General features: G+C 37.9%; 1 protein-coding gene across 1 annotated transcript in view; it reads left to right on the top strand.

The window, feature by feature from the left end:
- MTMR8 (myotubularin related protein 8) overlaps nucleotides 1-20,217 on the top strand; it is a 197,081-nt gene extending 176,864 nt beyond the window's left edge. The window contains exons 13-14 of the mRNA XM_032618908.1: nucleotides 17,234-17,360; nucleotides 19,747-20,217. Of these exons, the coding sequence (XP_032474799.1) occupies nucleotides 17,234-17,360; nucleotides 19,747-20,217 (598 nt within the window). The remainder of the gene's footprint in view (nucleotides 1-17,233; nucleotides 17,361-19,746) is intronic.
- The last annotated feature ends 275 nt before the right edge of the window (nucleotides 20,218-20,492 follow it).

Raw genomic sequence — 20,492 nt, 5'->3', positions numbered from 1 at the left:
TCAACATTGTGAAAATGACTCTACTACCCAAAGCAATCTACAGATTCAATGCAATCCCTATCAAACTACCACTGGCATTTTTCACAGAACTAGAACAAAAAATTTCGCAATTTGTATGGAAACACAAAAGACCCCGAATAGCCAAAGCAATCTTGAGAACGAAAAAAGGAGCTGGAGGAATCAGGCTCCCTGACTTCAGACTATATTACAAAGCAACAGTAATCAAGACAGTATGGTACTGGCACAAAAACAGAAACATAGATCAGTGGAAGAGGATAGAAAGCCCAGAGATAAACCCACGCACATATAGACACCTTATCTTTGATAAAGGAGGCAGGAATGTACAGTGGCGAAAGGACAGCCTCTTCAATAAATGGTGCTGGGAAAACTGGACAGGTACATGTAAAAGTATGAGATTAGATCACTCCCTAACACCATACACAAAAATAAACTCAAAATGGATTAAAGACCTAAATGTAAGGCCAGAAACTATCAAACTCTTAGAAGAAAACATAGGAAGAACACTCTATGACATAAATCACAGCAAGATCCTTTCTGACCCACCTCCTAGAGTAATGGAAATAAAAACAAAAATAAACAAATGGGACGTAATGAAACTTCAAAGCTTTTGCACAGCAAAGGAAACCATAACCAAGACCAAAAGACAACCCTCAGAATGGGAGAAAACATTTGCAAATGAAGCAACTGACAAAGGATTAATCTCCAAAATTTACAAGCAGCTCATGCAGCTCAATAACAAAAAAACAAACAACCCCATCCAAAAATGGGCAGAAGACCTAAATAGACATTTCTCCAAAGAAGATATACAGAATGCCAACAAACACATGAAAGAATGCTCAACATCATTAATCATTAGAGAAATGCAAATCAAAACTACAATGAGATATCATCTCACACCAGTCAGAATGGCCATCATCAAAAAATCTAGAAACAATAAATGCTGGAGAGGGTGTGGAGAAAAGGGGACACTCTTGCACTGCTGGTGGGAATGCGAATTGGTTCAGCCACTGTGGAGAACAGTATGGAGGTTCCTTAAAAAACTACAAATAGAACTACCATATGACCCAGCAATCCCACTACTGGGCATATACCCTGAGAAAACCAAAATTCAAAAAGAGTCATGTACCAAAATGTTCATTGCAGCTCTATTTACAATAGCCCGGAGATGGAAACAACCTAAGCGCCCATCATCGGATGAATGGATAAAGAAGATGTGGCACATATACACAATGGAATATTACTCAGTCTTAAAAAGAAATGAAATTGAGCTATTTGTAATGAGATGGATAGACCTAGAGTCTGTCATACAGAGTGAAGTAAGTCAGAAAGAAAAAGACAAATACCGTATGCTAACACATATATATGGAATTTAAGGAAAAAAAATGTCATGAAGAACCTAGGGGTAAGATAGGAATAAAGGCGCAGACCTACTGGAGAACGGACTTGAGGGTATGGGGAGGGGGAGGGGTGAGTTTTGATAGGGCGAGAGAGAGTCATGGACATATACACACTAACAAACGTAGTAAGGTAGATAGCTGGGGGGAAGCAGCCGCAAGGCACAGGGATATTAGCTCGGTGCTTTGTGACAGCCTGGAAGGGTGGGATGGGGAGAGTGGGAGGGAGGGAGACGCAAGAGGGAAGACATGTGGGAACATATGTATATGTATAGCTGATTCACTTTGTTATAAAGCAGAAACTAACACACCATTGTAAAGCAATTATACCCCAATAAAGATGTTTAAAAAAAAAAAAAATTAAATGCATAAATTTGAAAAAATAAAAAAGAAGTTATACAGATGGCCAAGAGGCACATGTAAAGCTGCTCAACATCACTAATTATTAGAGAAATTCAAATCAAAACTACAATGAGATATCACCTCACACCAGTTAGAATAGGCATCATCAGAAAATCTACAAACAACAAATGCTGGAGAGGGTGTGGAGAAAAGGGAACCATCTTGCCCTGTTGGTGGGAATGTAAATTGATACAGCCACTATGGAGAACAGTATGGAGGTTCCTTAAAAAACTAAAAATAGAATTACCATATGACCCAGCAATCCCACTACTGGGCATATACCCTGAGAAAACCAAAATTCAAAAAGAGTCATGTACCAAAATGTTCATTGCAGCTCTATTTACAATAGCCCGGAGATGGAAAGAACCTAAGCGCCCATCATCGGACGAATGGATAAAGAAGATGTGGCACATATACACAATGGAATATTACTCAGCCTTAAAAAGAAATGAAATTGAATTATTTGTAATGAGATGGATAGACCTAGAGTCTGTCATACAGAGTGAAGTAAGTCAGAAAGACAAAGACAAATACCGTATGCTAACACATATATATGGAATTTAAGGGGAAAAAAATGTCATGAAGAACCTAGGGATAAGACAGGAATAGAGGCGCAGACCTACTGGAGAACGGACTTGAGGATATGGGGAGGGGGAAGGGTGAGTTTTGACAGGGCGAGAAAGAGTCATGGACATATACACACTAACAAACGTAGTAAGGTAGATAGCTAGGGGGAAGCAGCCGCAAGGCACAGGGATATTAGCTCGGGGCTTTGGGACAGCCTGGAGGGGTGGGAGGGGGAGAGTGGGAGGGAGGGAGACGCAAGAGGGAAGACACATGGGAGCACATGTATATGCATAGCTGATTCACTTTGTTATAAATCAGAAACTAACACACTATTGTAAAGCAATTATACCCCAATAAAGATGTTAAAAAAAAATAAATAAATAACACAGATATAACTGGAAAAAAAAAAAAAAAAAAAACTAAATATAGAACTACTATATGATCTACCAATCCCACTCCTGGGCATGTATCTGGAGAAAACCAGATAATTTGAAAAGATACACGCATAACAATGTTCATTGCTGCACTATTTGCAATAGCCAAGACATGGAAACAACCTAAATGTCTATTGACAGATGAGTGGATAAAGAAGATGTGGTACATATATACAATATAACATTACTCAGCCATAAAAAAGAATGAAATAATGCCATTCACAGCAGCATGGATAGACCTAGAGATTGTCATACTGCATGAAGGAAGTCTGGCAGAGAAAGACAAATACCATATGATATCACTTATATGTGGAAACTAAAAAAATGATACAAATGAACTTATTTACAAAACAGAAATAGAGTCACAGATGTAGAAAACAAACTTATGGTTACCAGGGGGGAAGGTGGGGAGGGATAAATTGGGAGATTGAGATTGACATATACATACTACTATATATAAAACAGATAACTAATAAGACCTAGTGTGTAGCACAGGGAACTCTACCCAATACTCTATATGGTAAAATAATCTTAAAAAAAGTGGATATATGTATGTGTATAACTGATTCACTTTACTGTACACCTGAAACTAACACAACATTATGAATCAACTATACTCATAAAATTTTTTTATGAAACCTAGATTGGTACATATATGCAATGGAATACTACTCAGCCATAAAAAAGAATGAAATAATGCCACTTACAGCAACATGAATGGACCTATAGATTATTATACTAAGTGAAGTAAGTCAGACATAGAAAGACCAATGTCAAATGATATCACTTCTATCTGGAATCTAATTTAAAAATGATACAAATGAACTTATTTATAAAAGAGAAACAGACTCATGGATCTCAAAATCAAATTTATGGTTACTGAAGGAGAAACATGGGGTGAAGGGATAAATTAGGAGACTGTGATTTACATGTGCACACTATATAAAATAGATAACCAACAAGGACCTACTATATAGCACAGGGATCTCTACTCATTATTGTTTAATAACCTATATGGGAAAAGAATCTGAAAAAGAATGTATATATATATATACATATATATGTATAACTGATTCACTTTGCTATACACCTGAAATTAACACAACATTGTAAATCAACTATACTCCAATAAAAAGTTTTTAAATAGAATATGTGGTATATATGTGTATATATACATATATATACACACACACAATGGAATACTACTCACCCATAAGAAAGAATGAAATTTTGCCCTTTGCAACAATATGGATGGGCCTGGTTGGCTTTATGCTTAGTGAAAGGAGTCAGACAGAGAAATACAAATAGTGTATGTTATCACTTCTATGTGGAATCTAAAAAAATAAAACAAACTTGTGAATATATCAAAAGAAACAGACTAACAGATACAGAGAACAAATTAGTGGTTTCCAGTGGGGAGAGGGAAAGAGGAAGGGGCAAGATAGGGGTACGTGATTAACAGGTATAAACTACTATGTATAAAATAAATAAGCTAAAAGGATATATTGTACAACACATGGAATATAGCCACTATTTTATGGTAACTGTAAATGGAATATAATCTTTAAAAATTGTGAATCACTATATTGTATACCTGAAAATTATATAACATTTTACGTCATCTAAACCTCAATGAAAAGTAATTTCCTACCTTTTGAAGGCTCAATAATATTACATTGTATGTTTACATGAAATTTTGTTTGTCAGTTTATCTGTTGATGGATGTGTTGCTTCCACTTTTTGGCTACTGTGAATAATGCTGCTATCCACATGGTTGCACAACATCAGTTAGAGTTTTTGCTTTTAATTCTGTTGGGCATATACCCAGAGATGAAATTGCTGGATCATATGGTAATTCTATTTTTAATTTTTTGTGGAACTTCCTTACTGTTTTTTATAATAACTGCACCATTTTACATTCCTACCAGCATTGCATAATGGGCACAATTTCTCAATATCCTTGCCAACACTTGTTATTTTCTGTTTTACTTTGTGTGTTTGTTTTATGATAGCCATCCAAATGAGTGTGAAATTGTATCTCATTGTTTTGATTTGCATTTACCTAATGGTTAGTACTAAGCCTCTTTTCATGTAATTATTACCCATTTGTGTATCTTCTTTGGAGAAATGTCTATTCAAATTGTTTGCCCATTTCTTTTTTTAATTGAGATTTGATTGACATTTAATAGTGTATTAGTATTAGGTTTAAGTTTTATTTTCTAAGATTTCACATACAAGTAAGAGCGTACAGTATTTGTCTTCCACTGACTTATTTCACTTAGCATAATGCCCTCAAAGTTCATCGATATTGTCACAAATGACAGGATTTCCTCTTTTTTATGACTGAATAAGATTCCATTATATATATATATATATATATATATATATATATATATATATATATCACAGTTTCTTTATCTATTTATCCATCAATGGACACTTGGGTTATTTCCATGTCTTGGCTATTGTAAATAATTCTGCAGTGAACATAGGGGTGCAGATATGTCTTTGAAATAGTGAGTTTATTTCTTTCAGGTATATACCCAAAAGTGGAGTTGTTGGATCTGGGAATTCTATTTTTAATTTTTTGAGCAACCTCCATACTGTTTTCCATAGTGGTCCAACTAACCCACCAACAATGCACAAGTGTTCCTTTTTCTCCACATTCTTGCCAACAATTGTTATTTCTCGTCTTGTTGATAACAGTGATTCTAACATATGTGAGATGATATCTCATTGTGGATATGATTTGCATTTGCCTGGTTATTAGTGACGTTGAGCATCTTTTCATGTGCCTTTTGCCCACCTGTATATCTTCTTTCAAAAAATGCCTATTCAGAGCCTCTGCCCATTTTTAAAATGGGTGTTTGTTTGTTTGTTTTTTTTGTCGCTGCTGAGTTGCATGAGTTCTTTATGTATTTTGGCTATTAACCCCATGTCAAATATTTGATTTGAAAATATTTTCTTTCAACTGGTAGGTTGCCTTTTCATTGTGTTGATGTTTTTTTTTTGGCTGTGCAGAAACATGTTTCGTTTGATATAGTCCCACTTGCTTATTTTTGCTTTTGTTGCCTTTGCTTTTGGTGTCAAAAGGGTTCAACCTTTTGGGGGCCTTTTGGGGCTCATGAATCTGGAAGTCCATTTCTCTCAATATATTTGGTAAGTTTCAGCCTTTATTGCTTTAAATATATTTTCTGCTCCTTTATCTTTCTCTTCTTCCTGGATTCCCATAATGCATTTTTTGTTTCTTTTGGTTTTTCCCATAAATCCAGTGGGCTTTCTTCATACTTTTTATTTCTTTTTGCTCCTCTGCCTGGATAAGTTCATATGATTTTTCTTTTTGTTCATTGATTCTTTCTTATTCTTAATTCAGTCTGCTGTTGAAGCTCTGTTGAATTCTTCAGTTCAGTCATTGTATTCTTCAGCTCTAGAATATACTTTTTTGTTTCTATTTCTTTATTGCATTTCTGATTGTGTTCATGGATTGTTTTCCTAGTTTTATTTAGTTGTTTGTGTGTTCTTGTTGTTCACTAAACTTTTAGAGCATTATTCTGAATACTTTGCCAGACATATCATAGATCTCTGTTTCTTTAGGGTCAGTTATTGGAACTTTATTAATTTCCTTTGGTGGTGTCATGTTTACCTGATCTGCACATTTGAGTAAACAGTCTCCTCTTCCAGACCTCACAGATTCACTTCAACAAGGGTATTCCTAGTCAGCATACCTTGATGTTCTGGATGGATCACCTGATAGCACCCTTTTACAGGTGAGGCTTCCTACTGGGATCTTTAAGTCAGGCCATAATCCTTCAGTGCCTTGTCTTAGCTGATACTGTGTCATATTTACCACCTGCACCAGTAATGGATGATTAACTGTTTTCTACCATGCAATGCCCACCACTTAAACTTGTTCCATGTAATACTTGCTGACTGAAGAGCTCCATTCCCATAATAGAAAAATGGATAATCTTTGTATAGGGGGTGACAGTTACAACCAGAGCAGAAAGTTCTTTCTGTACAACTGGGCCAATTTTAATAAAGTGGGTAATTACTATTTTAATTATTCTTCCTCTCAAGCTGATCACCTCTTGGGTGGGGTGGGGAGTCGAGGGGTCCCTTTAAAACATGAGTGATTTCTGGGATAAGGGAGATTTGGAAAAACGTGGCCAATAAAGCCAGCCAGTGCTGTGTAGATCTTGAAACCCAAACTATAGTTTTTTTTTTTCATTTTATATTGACTATAGTTGATTTACAATGTTGTATTAGTTTCAGGTGTATAGCAAAGTGATTCAATTATACATATACACATATCTCTTCTTTTTTCAAATTATTTTCCCATTTAGGTTATTACAGAATATTGAGCAGAGTTCCCTATGCTATACAGTAGATCCTTGTTGGTTATATATTTTAAATATAGTAGTGTATATATGTCAATCCAAAACTCCCAATCTATCACTGCCCCTGACCCTTCATTCCTAGTAACCAAAAATTTGTTCTCTATGTCTGTAAGTCTGTTTCTATTTTGTAAATTAGTTCATTTGCTTTTTGGTTTTTGTTTTAGATTCCACATATAAGTGATATCATAAGATATTTGTCTTTCTCTGTCTGACTTCACTTAGTATGATAATTTCCAGGCCCATCCATGCTGCTGTAAGTGGCATTATTTCATGCTTTTTAATGGCTGAGTAATATTCCATTGTCTACATGTACCACATCTTCTTTACATGTAGATGGACATTTAGGCTGCCTCCGTGTTTTGGCTATTGTAAACAGGGCTGCAGTGAACATCGGGATGCATGTATCTTTTCGAACTGTGGTTTTCTTCAGATATATGCTGAGGAGTGGGATTGCTGGATCATATGCTAGCTCTATGTTTAGTTTTTAAAGAAATCTCCATACTGTTCTCCATACTGGCTGTACTAATTTACATTCCCACCAACAGTGCAGGAGGGTTCCCTTTTCTCTACAACCTCTCCAGCATTTATTGCTTGTAGACTTTTTAATGATGGCCATTCTGACTGGTGTGAGGTGATACTTCATTGTAGTTTTCATTTGCATTTCTCTAATAATTAGTGGTGTTGAGTATCTTTTCATGTACCTCTTGGCCATCTGTATGTCTTCTTTGGAGAAATGTCTATTTAGGTCTTCTGCCCATTTTTTGATTGGGTTGTTTGGTTTTTTCAAACTCATTCTATGGTATCACCCTGATACCAAAACTAGACAAGGATACCAAAGAAAAGAGAATTACAGGCCAATATCACTGATGAACATGGGTGCAAAAATCCTCAACAAAATACTAGCAAACCAAATGCAACAATACATTAAAAGGATTGTACACCATGATCAAGTGGGATTTATCCCAGGGATGCAAGGATTTTTCAGTATGTACAAATTAATCAGTGTGATACACCACATTAACAAATTGGAGACTAAAAAACATATGATCCTCTCAATAAATGCAGCAAAAGCTTTTGACAAAATACAACACCAATTTATGATGAAAACTCTCTGGAAAGTGGGCATAGAGGGAACCTACTTCAAAATAACAAAAGCCATATAGGACCAATCCACAGCTAACATCATATTCAATGGTGAAAATTTGAAAGCATTTCCTCTAAGATCAGGAAAAAGACAAGAATGTACACGCTCCCCACTTTTACTCAACATTGTTTTGGTAGTCCTAGCCACAGCAATCAGAGAAGAAAAAGAAATAAAAGGAATCCAAATTAGAAACGGAGAAGTAAAACTGTCACTGTTTGCAGATGACATGATACTATACATAGACAATCCTAAAGATGCTACCAGAAAACTACTAGAGCTCATCAGTGAATTCAGTGAAGCTGTAGGTTACAAAGTTAATACACAGAATTCTGTTGCATTTGTATACACTAAAAACCAAAGATCAGAAAGAGAAATTAAGGAAACAATCCCATTAACCATTGCATCAAAAAGAATAAAATACCTGGGATAAACCTACCTAAGAAGGCAAAAGACCTGTACTCCAAAAACTAAGATGCTGATGAAAGAAATCAAAGATGACACAAACAGATGGAAAGATATACCATGTTCTTGGATTCAAAGAATCAATATTGTCAAAATAACTATACTACCCAAGGCAATCTACAGATTCACTGCAATCCCTATCAAATTACCAATGGCATTTCTCACAGAACTAGAATAAAAAACTTTAAAATTTGTATGGAGACACAAAAGACCCTGAATAACCAAAGCAATCTTGAGAAAGAAAAACAGAGCTGGAGGAATCAGGCTCCCTGACTTCAGACTATACTACAAAGCTACAGTAATCAAGACAGTATGGTACTGGCACAAAAACAGAAAGATAGATCAATGGAAGATGATAGAAAGCCCAGAGATAAACCCACGCACATATGGTCACCTTATCTTTGATAAAGGTGGCAGGAATGTACAGTGGAGAAAGGACAGCCTCTTCAATAAGTGGTGCCGGGAATACTGGACAGGTACATAAAAAAGTATGAGATTAGATCACTCCCTAATACTATATACAAAAATAAGCTCAAATTGGATTAAAGACCTAAATGTAAGGCCAGACACAACAAAACTCTTAGAGGAAAACTTAGAACACTGTCTGACATAAATCGCAGCAGTATCTTTTTTTTTTTTTTTGCGGTACACGAGCCTCTCACTGTTGTGGTCTCTCCCGTTGCAGAGCATAGACTCCAGACGCACAGGCTCAGTGGCCATGGCTCACGGGCCCAGCCGCTCCGTGACATGTGGGATCCTCCCGGGCTGGGGCACGAACACATGTCCCCTGCATCGGCAAGTGGACTCTCAACCACTGCATCACCAGGGAAGCCCAGCAATATCTTTTTTGATCAGTCTTCTAGAGTAATGAAAATTAAAACAAAAATTTAAAAATTGCACCTACTTAAACTCAAAAGCTTTTTCACAGCAAAGGAAACCATAAACAAAACAAAAAGACAACCCACAGAATGGGAGAAAATATTAGCAAATGATGCAACCTACAAGGGATTAATCTCCAAAGTTTACAAGCAACTCATGCATCTCAATATCAAAAAAGTAAAAACTATAGTTAATATGTTGAAAGTGTGATTGTCTACTAGAAGGGGCCAGCTTCTACAACCTACCAGATCCCTATATGGGGGCTGGTGCCTGCCACTGGAGATCAGGAGTAGTCTTTGCAGGGGTAGCTGTCTTTGAAGGTGATGCATTTTGAGGATTGTAATCTAACCCTAGTAAATATTGTAATTACTCCACCAGTTTACCAGAGATAATCCAATTTGGATTCCCTTTGTTTCTTTGGATCCAGTATAACCTCTCTTGTTCATCTCATAGTTCACACTTAAGCATGGACCTGGTTGTAATTGGTTTGTTTAGCCTAGAGAAAGAGGCATCACTGTTGATAGCAATTTCAATTTAGGCCAAATAGGGTATTGTTTGTAGAGTTAACAAGTGACACAACTCTGGGTTTGTCTTTCATGAGTTTCTTTTAAATGTAGGGCAGCTCTGACCTCTTCAATTGTTTTAGCATTAGCTGTCATGGCTAATAAAAAGAACTTATACTTAAGAGAAGCCCTCCTGACAAACAACTAGGTAGACTCAGGACCTAATTAAGTCACCTCTGGACTTGCAGAGTCATCATACTTCACGCCATACTGCATCCTCTATTACCTAGTAAGTCCACTCCAACGTCCCAGCTGATGGAGGAGATATTTGGCCTCAGTTAACATTTTCCATTGCCAGTCTTCCTAGGCCTTTATGAGGCCTAACATAGGATGGTTAGCCCTCCAAGCCATAAAAATCTGTATCAAAAGGTATATATAGACTGGGGTCCAAAGCCTCCTCTGTTGGTCATTCCCACCTTTCACACTAATTAGTAGGGACACCATTTTTTTCCATTTTGAGCCACCAATTCTGGCAACCAATTGCTTAACTTCAGCCCCCATAAGGTGAAGCTTGTTCCTCACCAGATCTATTCTATATAGCCAGGCAGCCCCTTTTTTACTTGATTCCAGGGTTAGGTCTTTAAGGAGAGACTGGGCCTCAGGAAGAAGGAGAGGATATATCTCTTTATCCAACTGAGAACCAGCCCCTCCTTTTTGGCCTTGCCCTTGTGCCATTTCTATATCTAACTTTTGCAAGTAGTTACCAGGAAAGCAGAGGGTAATATATCCTCATCACTATCATGATGGTATCGTGCTGCCTTTCCCTCTAGTGGGCACTAGTCCTCTTTCATAGGGTCCTGTCTTCCATTTCATCTCCCCCAGAAGTTTAAGTTTCTACCTCATATTTAGGCAGTGCCCTGGTGAGAAGCACCCTCTGGCAGAATTCAACACATGTCTAGTGGTTCAGAGCACCTGTTCAGTTATTGCGCAGAAATTCATCTTTTCTATGGCTTGCAGATACTGAGTGCAGTTTCTCAGGGTATGCAAAACAAGTAGGCTTTAAATAGCTAAAAACTGCTTATTTGGGCTATGTTTAAAACAATTGGATGGGTAAAATTTTGAGTTTGGTACTGATGTGCTTTGCAGCTAACAGGTCCCAGCCTTCTATGAAGGAGTAAACAATAAAGAGCCATTATGCAGAGACCATTTTTAGCTCATTTATATAACAGTAATGTATAATAGTATAATCACTATGGAAAACTGATTTTCACTTTCCTAAAAAACTAAACATGCAACTACCATATGATCTAACAATTGCACTAATTGCACTCCAGGACATGTATCCCAGAAAAATTAAAACTTTGTTCACACAGAAACCTGTACACTAATGTTCATAGCAATTGTATTCATAATAGCCAAAAACTGAAAACAACCCAAATTTCCTTCAACAAGTAAATTGTTTATAGGTAAAAATAACTCTGGTACATCACTGCCAGAGATTATTACTCAGCAATAAAGAGGAATGAACTATTGATACATGCAAGACCTTGCAGAGAATTGTGATGAATCTTAAAATCTAATCTCAAAATGTTACATACTTTATGCTTCCATTTATATAAATTTCTTAAAAAGACAAAATTAATGGTTAAGATTAATGGTTACCAGGGGTTAAGGACAGGGTGGAGGATAGAGGGTACGGAGGTGTGTGTGGCTATAAAAGTACAATAGAAGTACTCCTTATGGTGAGGGAATTGTTATCTTTACTATATCAATATCATCCTAGTTGTGATATTATATTAGTTATCCTTTGAAGAACCTGGGTAAAGCATTTTGGGGATCACTCTTTATTTATTTATTTATTTATTTTTTTTGTGGTACGCGGGCCTCTCACCGTTGTGGCCTCTCCCACCACGGAGCACAGGCTCCAGACGTGCAGTCTCAGCGGCCATGGCTTACGGGCCCAGCCGCTCCGCGGCATGCGGGATCCCCTCGGACCGGGGCACGACCCCACGTTCCCTGCATCAGCAGGCGGACTCTCAACAACTGCGCCACCGGGGAAGCCCTATTACTTTTTTTAATTGTGGTAAAATACACATAGCACAAAATTTACCATCTTAGCCATTTTTAAGTGTACAGTTCTGTAATGTTAAGTATATCTGCATTGTTCAGTCAATCTCCAGAAATTTTCCATTTACGAAACTGAAATCTCTGTATCCATTAAAACAGTTTTCAATTTCCGCCTCACTCCATCCCCTGCCAACTATCATTCTACTTTCTGTCTCTATGTATTTGAATACTCTAGATCCCTCATATGAGTGGAACCATATATTATCTGTCCTTTCATCTCTGGCTTATTTCACTTAGTATGATGTCCTCAAGGTTCATCCATATGAACCTTCTGTCAGAAGTTTCATTCTCTTTTAAGGCTAATATTTCATTGATTGCATATCACATTTTGTTTATCCATTCATCTATTTATAGACACTTGGATAACTTCCACCTTTTGGTTCTTATAAATAATGCTGCCATGAATGTTGGTGTAAAAGTATTTTTGAGGCCCTATTTTCAAATTCTTTTGGATATATACTGAGAAGTGGAATTAATGGATCATATGGTTAATCTATTTTTAATTGTTTTGACGAATGACCATAGCGTTTTCCATAGAAGCTGTGGCACTTTACAGTCCAACAGTGGTGCACAAGAGTTCCAATTTCTCCACCTTCTTGCCAACACTTCTTTTTGTTTTTTCAAATAGTAGCCATTCTGTTGGGTATGAGATGATATGTTATGGTTTTAGTTTGCATTTCCCTAATGAGTAGTGACGATAGTTTCATGTGCTTATTGTCCATTTGTATCTCTTATTTGAAAAAATGATTCAGGTCCTTTGTTTTTTGTTTGTTTTATTGGAGTATAGGTGATTTACAATGTTGTATTAGTTTCAGGTGTGCAGCATAGTGATTCAGTTATACATATACATATATTCATTCTTTTGCAGATTCATTTCCCATATAGGTTATTATAGAATATTAAGTAGAGTTCCCTATGCTGTACAGTAGGTCATTGTTGGTTATCTATTTTATATATAGTTGTGTGTGTATGATAAGCCTAGGATCCTAACTTATCCCTCCGCTCCCCATGTATCCCCTTTGGTAACCATCGGTTTGTTTTTGAAATCTGTGAAACTGTTTTGTAAATAAGTTCATTTGTATCATTTTTTAAATTAGATTCCACATATGAGTGATATCATATGTTATTTGTCTTTCTCTGTGTGACTTACTTCACTTAATATGATCATCTCTAGGTCCATCCACGTTGTTGCAAATGGCATTATTTTGTTCTTTTTTAAGGTTGAGTAATATTCCATTGTATATATGTACCACATCTTCTTTATCCATTCCTCTATCAATGGACATTTAGGTTGCTTCCATGACTTGGCTATTGTAAATAGCACTGCAATTACAATTGGGGTGCATGTATCTTTCTGAATTATGGCTTTCTCTGGATATATGCCCAGGAGTGGGATTGCTGGATCATATGGTACTTCTACATTTAGTTTTTTAAGGAACCTCCATACTGTTCTCCATATTGGTTGTACTAATTTACATTCCACCAACAGTGTAGGACCGTTCCCTTTTCTCCTCACCCTTTCCAGCATTTGTTTGTAGATTTTTTGATGATGGCCATTCTGACCAGTGTGAGGTGATACCTCATTGTAATTTTGATTTGCATTTCTCTCATAATTAGTGATGTTGAGCATCTTTTCATGTGCTTTTGGGCCATCTGTATGACTTCTTTGGAGCAATGTCTATTTTGATATTCTGCCCATTTTTTTTATTGTGTTGTTTGTTTTTGTGACATAGAGCTGCATGAGTTGTTTGTATATTTTGGAGATTAACCCCTTGTCGGTCACGTTGTTTGCAAATATTTTCTACCAACCTGTGCGTTGTCTTTTTGTTTTGTTTATGGTTTCCTTTGCTTTGCAAAAGTTTTTAAGTTTAATTAGGTCCCATTTGTTATTTTTGTTTCTTTTTCATTACTCTAGGAGGTGGATCAGAAAAGATATTGCTGTGATTTCCTAATAGGAGGGACTGGTTCCTGCCCAGTGGTGGGTGGAGCTGGGTCTTGTCCCTCTGGTGGCAGGACCATGCTCAGGAAAACTTTAAGAGGCTTGTCTGCTGATGGGTGGGGATGTGTTCCCGTCCTGTTGGTTGTTTGGCCTGAGGTGTCTCAACACTGGAGCCTACAGGCTGTTGGGTAGGACTAACGTCAGCCTCCAGGAGGGCTCATGCCAGTGAGTACTCCCCAGAACTGCTGCTGCCAGTGTCTTTGTCTCCACAGTGAACCACAGCTGCCCCCTGCCTCTGCAGGAGATGCTCCCATACTAGCAGGTAGGTCTGGCCCAGTCTTTATGGGGTCATTGCTTTTTTCCCCTCTGTCCTGGTACACACGAGACCATGTGTGCACCCTCCAAGAGTGGAGTTTATGTTTCCCCCAGTCCTGTGGAATTCCTGAGATCAAACCCCGCTGGCCTTCAAAGCCAGATCATCTGGGGGCTCCTCCTCCCAGTGCTTGACCACCAGGCTGGGAAGCCTGATGTGAGGCTCAGAAATTTCACTCCTGTGGGAGAACTTCTGTGGTTTCATTGTTTTCCAGTTTGTGAGTCACCCACCTGGTGGGAATGGGATTTGATTTTATCACAGTTGTGCCCATCATACCATCTCATTGTGGCTTCTTCTTTGCCTTTGGATATAGCGTGTCATTTTGGTCAGTTCTAGCATTTTTTTGTCAATGTTTGTTTAGCAGTTAGTTGTGATTTTGGTGTTCTCATAAAAAAGTGTGAGCTTACATCCTTATACTCCACCAACTTGAGCTAATCTCATGTCAGAGCATGTTCTGCTTGTTTTGCTCTAAGACTTTTATAATGTCTGGCCTTACATTTAGGTCTTTGATCCATTTTGAATTTATTTTTGTGTATGGTGTTAGAGAATGTTCTAATTTCATTTTTTACATGTAGCTGTCCAGTTTTCCCAGCACCACTTATTGAAGAGACTGTCTTTTCTCCATTGTATATTCTTGCCTCATTTGTCATAGATTAATTGACCATAGGAGCATGAGTTTATTTCTGGGCTTTCTATCTGTTCCATTGATCTATATTTCTGTTTCTGTGCCAGTACCATACTGTTTTGATGACTGTAGCTTTGAAGTATAGTCTGAAGTCAGGGAGCCTGATTCCTCCAACTCCCTTTTTCTTTCTCAAGATTGATTTTGTAACTTGGGGCCTTTTGTGTTTCCATACAAATTTAAAATGCTTTATTCTAGTTCTGTGAAAAATGCCATTGGTAATTTGGTAGGGATTGCATTGAATCTATAGATTGCCTTGGGTAGTATAGTCATTTTCAAAATTTTGATTCTTCCAGTCCAAGAACATGGTATATCTGTTCATCTGTCTGCATCATCTTCAATTTCTTTCATCAGTGTCTTATAGTTTTCAAAGTATAGGCCTTTTCCCTCCTTAGGAAGGTTTATTGTAGGTATTTTATTATTTTTGATGTGATGGTAAATGGGATTGTTTCCTTAATTTCTCTTTCTGATCTTTCATTGTTAGTGTAAAGGAATGCAAGAGATTTCTGTGTATTAATTTTGTATCCTGCAGCTTTACCAAATTCTTGTTTGCCTTTACTGGTGAGCCTTCCCATTTGTAATTTTGTTGTTTCTAGTTGTGGTCTTTTCATTTCCTCCTACAGAAGTTCCTTTAGCATATGTTGTAAAGCTTTTTTGGTGGTGCTGAATTCTCTTAACTTTTGTTTGTCTGTAAAGTTTTTGATTTCTCTGTCAAGTCTGAATAAGAGCATTGCTAGGCAGAGTATTCTTGGTTGTAGGTTCTTCCCTTTTATCACTTTAAATATATCATGCCACTGGATTCTGGCCTGCATAGTTTCTGCTGAAAAATCAGCTGATAACCTTATTTTGATTCCCTTGTATGTTATTTGTTTCTTTTCCCTTGTTACTTTTAATGTTTTCTCTTTGTCTTTAATTTTTGTCAGTTTGATTAATATGTATCTTGCTGTGTTCCTCCTTGGGTTTATCTTGTATGGGACTCTGCACTTCCTGGACTTGAATGAGCATTTCCTTTCTCACGTTAGGGAAGTTTTCAGCTATTATATCTTCAAATATTTTCTCAGACCCTTTCTCTCTCTCTTCTCCTTCTGGGACCCCTATAATGCAAATATTGGTGCATTTACTGTTTTCCCAAAGGTCTCTGAGACTGTCCTCATTTCTCTTCATTCTTTGTTCTGTGGCAGTGATTTCCACCACTCTGTCTTCCAGCTCACTTATTCATTCTTCTGCCTCATTCATTCTGCTATAGATTTCCTTCTAGTGTATTTTTCATTTCAATTATTGTATTGTTCATCTGTTTGTTGTTCTTTGAATCTTCTAGCTCTTTGTTAAACATTTCTTATATCTCCTCTGTCTGTACCTCCATTCTTTTTCTGAGATCTTTATTATCATTACTCTGAATTATATTTTTAGGGAGATTGCCTGTCTCCATTTCACTTAGCTGTTCTGGATTTTTATCTTGTGCCTTCTTTTGGATCATATTTCTCTGCCATCTCATTTTGTCTGTTTTCTGTGTTTGTGGTCTCCTTTCTGCAGCCTGCAGTATCGTAGCTCCTTTTGCTTCTGGTGTCTACCCCCTGGTGGTTAAGGTTGGTCCTGGGGCTTGTGCCTGCCCACTGGTGGGTGAAGTTGTGTCTTGTCCCTATGGGGGCAGGGCCATGTCAAGGGGTGGGTTTAGAGGTGGCTGTGAGCTCAGTATGACTTTAGGAAGCCTGTCTTCAGCAGAGATCTTTCTGCTAGGAACTTTACTCTTAAATTATGAGCATGTCCAGTCTTTTTAATGTCATCAAAGTTACCTTACTTTTGAGATCTGCCTACCTGCCAGGCTAATATTTTCTTGACATGAGGAAAACATAAATAATCTATTTCTCCAGCTAAGCTAACCCACTTTTTTTCTTTTTGTTTATTCAAGGTTCTGGTGTGGGATGTATAACCACTTTGACAAAGGGCTGCAGCCCAAGCAGAGTATACTAGAGAGCCTCTTGGAAATTAAGAAGCAGAGATCAATGCTGGAGGCAGATGTGCACAAACTAGAAAAGGTGAAGAGTTAAATCTCAAAATGAGAACCTCTTGTCCCTTCTGAGTAGGCCCAATCCACTGAGAGTTGAATTGGTACTTGTGAGAAGCTGCCTGGCTGGCTTGTTATACTCTCTGCATTCCAAGCATCCTGTGTCTATAAAGCTCTAAGGCACAACTCTTTTTTTATGTTCCATATTAAGTGGTAAATATAACACTCAGTTAAACAAGTGGATTGGTTCCCTTTTTGGATCTGGATGGAATTATTAGGAGGAACAAGAGGGAATGACAGGGAAGTAATACAAGTATTTGTTATCCATCAATAAGTATAACTTCTTGGGTGTACTAATGAGAACAATGAAATTGTTATATTTCCAATTAGGAAAACCTTATAAAAAATCTGATTTCCTTCCCATGTAGATTATAAACTCTGCTCATTGTACCAGCAAAACCAAAGTCACACACTTGTTTTTAATTAGAGGTTAAACAAGTCAACAGGGATTTCCTTTCAATAAATGGAAAATGCTGAGCTGCTTCTGGAATCCAGAGGTTCCTAGGGGTATGTTTGAAGTAGAGGGGAGGGATATTTTTTAGAAAAGAATTCTTAGAAAGGGTGTGCTGTTTAGGTGCTGGGTGTGAAACTCCTTTTGACCAGATAAGGCATAGCTTTTCTGCTCACTGTAAGTAAACAAATATCCTTTTATTGTGAAAATAAATGTATTGTGACTACATCAGATCCTAAACTTTTGAATGTCCTCTTGGCAGGTAACAGTCAGTTAATTACTTGGTTCCATTAAAAAAAAAAAAAAGAAGAAGAAGGGGAAGGGGAAGGAAAAAACTGAAGCATAACTTAAAATCATAGGAAACAAAGGAAACAAGCAGCCCCAGGAAGGTCAAGCCCTAGGCAGAACTGAGAAGTAGGAAACCTTTTTCCTGATGTCTCCTGCCTCCTTTTTTTACCTATTAGCAACCTTCTCCACAAGGTCTCCCGAGCAGGTGTCCTATTGTAAACCCAGCCCTTTCACTTATTCCTGCCTAATTCCTGAGAGAATCAGATTCATTCTAGATAGAATCAGATCACTTTCTGATTCTAAAGTTCAAAAGTAAGTAAGGCTTCCCTTTAAAATAATAACTATTGGGCTTCCCTGGTGGCGCAGTGGTTGAGAGTCCACCTGCCAATGCAGGGGACACGGGTTCGTGCCCTGGTCCGGGAAGATCCCACATGCCGCGGAGCAGCTGGGCCCGTGAGCCATGGCCACTGAGCCTGTGCGTCCGGAGCCTGTGCTCCACAATGGGAGAGGCTACAACAGTGAGAGGCCCGCATACCACAAAAAAATAATAAAATAATAACTATTAACATTCCTTTTTTAATACAGAGAAGATAAACAAAAGCAGCCCAACAGATAACCCTGTTGACGTTTAAAAAAAAAAAAAGGCAGTACAAGTATAAAGTTAGAATATGCAGAATATAAAAATGTACAAAATGGAATGTTGAAAAAACTCTCCCAGCCACCTACCCATTCAGTTTCTCTCTCCAAGGTTTATCACTCTGTGTGTGTGTGTGTGTGTGTGTGTGTGTGTGTGTGTGAGATTTTGTGATTTCCAGGAAAATAAGAGTGGTATGCTTATACCCTAAGGCAGGAGCTCTTAACTGGAGTCCATGAACCCATAGATGTCCACAGATGCCCTTCAGGGGATCTGTGAAACCCCTGAAATTATACCTAAAAACTGTGTTCCATCTCATCCACTCATATGTGAATTCATGCAGTTTTCTGAGAAGGTCCATCATTTTCTTCAGATTTTCAAAGGTGTCTATGACCCACAAAAAGTTAAGAATCACTGTTGTAAAGTATCAGTGAATCATTGTTTTATCCCTGAAGGTGAAAATATCCATTGGACATAGCATGAAGTAGTAGACAGATCATAGACTTTGGCATTAAGGAGAGGCAGGATCAGATCCCAGCTCTACCACTTCCTAAATGTGTGAATTTGGGGTGACTTAAATTCTCTGAGCCTCAGTTTCCTCATCTGTAAAATACAGCTAATTCCTAACTAATAAGACTCTTAAGTATAAAAGGAAACACTATATGTAAAGTGCCTGGCACATGGAGGTATTCAATAAATGTTAGTGATCCTTTCCCTTGCCCTCCCTGCTCCCAGTAATAAAATTGCATTTATCAGAAAAGGGAACTTTTATATATACAAGACCCTTGAGGGTCTTTAGTAGTAGGGCTTTTAAAGCACTATGTCAAGTGATGAATAAAAGATGTTTGAGGATGAGGAGGGGGCAAAAGGTCATTTGCTACCATATAAGTGACAGCAGGCAGGATCCGTATAGGTCAATGTGATATTTGCCTAGTTTTACTCCGGTTTCTAATTCTTTTCAATCATTCCTTGTTCCCATGACAGAAAATGAAAGCCCATGATGAGCCACAAGAAGAATTCTGTACCTGCTCTCAATTAGGGCGTTTATTATCTCAACACCTGGGAACTCCTTTAACCAATCCTCTCAGCTTTATGGGTATTGATGGAGACCTGAATACCTTGATGGAGAGTGGCACTCTTTCTAGGGAAGGAGGCCTTCAAGTTCAGATGGATCAAGTAAAAATCCAGTGTGCAGACCTCCACCCTGACTATTATGGGACCATGGGCAGCCTTAGGGCCATAAACATTTCTGGGGATGTCGGCTTCTCTGGAGACACAGGCATCTCTGGGGTCTCAGGCATCTCTGGCAACACGGGAACCTCTGAGGCTATGGGCTTCTATGAAGACATCAGCGTCTCTGGGGCCATGAGCTTCTCTGGGACCACAGGCATCTCTGAAGACACAGGACTCTTTAAGGCCATCACCAAGGAGGCAGGTTTCTCTAAGCAACAGTGAGCTATTCATCTGCTTCCATATTAGGTGCAACTGAAACACCCACAATGATCCTTGTCTCAAAAAAGGCTGTGCTGCTTTTCTAATTGGATTAAATGGGCAGGGCCAGGGCACCCCTCCTCCCAGTTAAGAGTCTGGAAGGGGATTTAGGGCCTTTACTAGTTAAGCAACCAGTATATGCATGTCAAGCAGGCCAGAATATAGGCAAGAGAAAGAATATGTTATTATTCTAGAATGGGATTTAGCTTTAAAAATACTGCTTTTCAGCTGAGATATTA

This window comes from Phocoena sinus, chromosome X (assembly GCF_008692025.1).
Source record: "Phocoena sinus isolate mPhoSin1 chromosome X, mPhoSin1.pri, whole genome shotgun sequence".
In the NCBI taxonomy this organism is placed as follows: domain Eukaryota; kingdom Metazoa; phylum Chordata; class Mammalia; order Artiodactyla; family Phocoenidae; genus Phocoena; species Phocoena sinus.
This window is presented reverse-complemented; position numbering and strand designations above follow the sequence as displayed.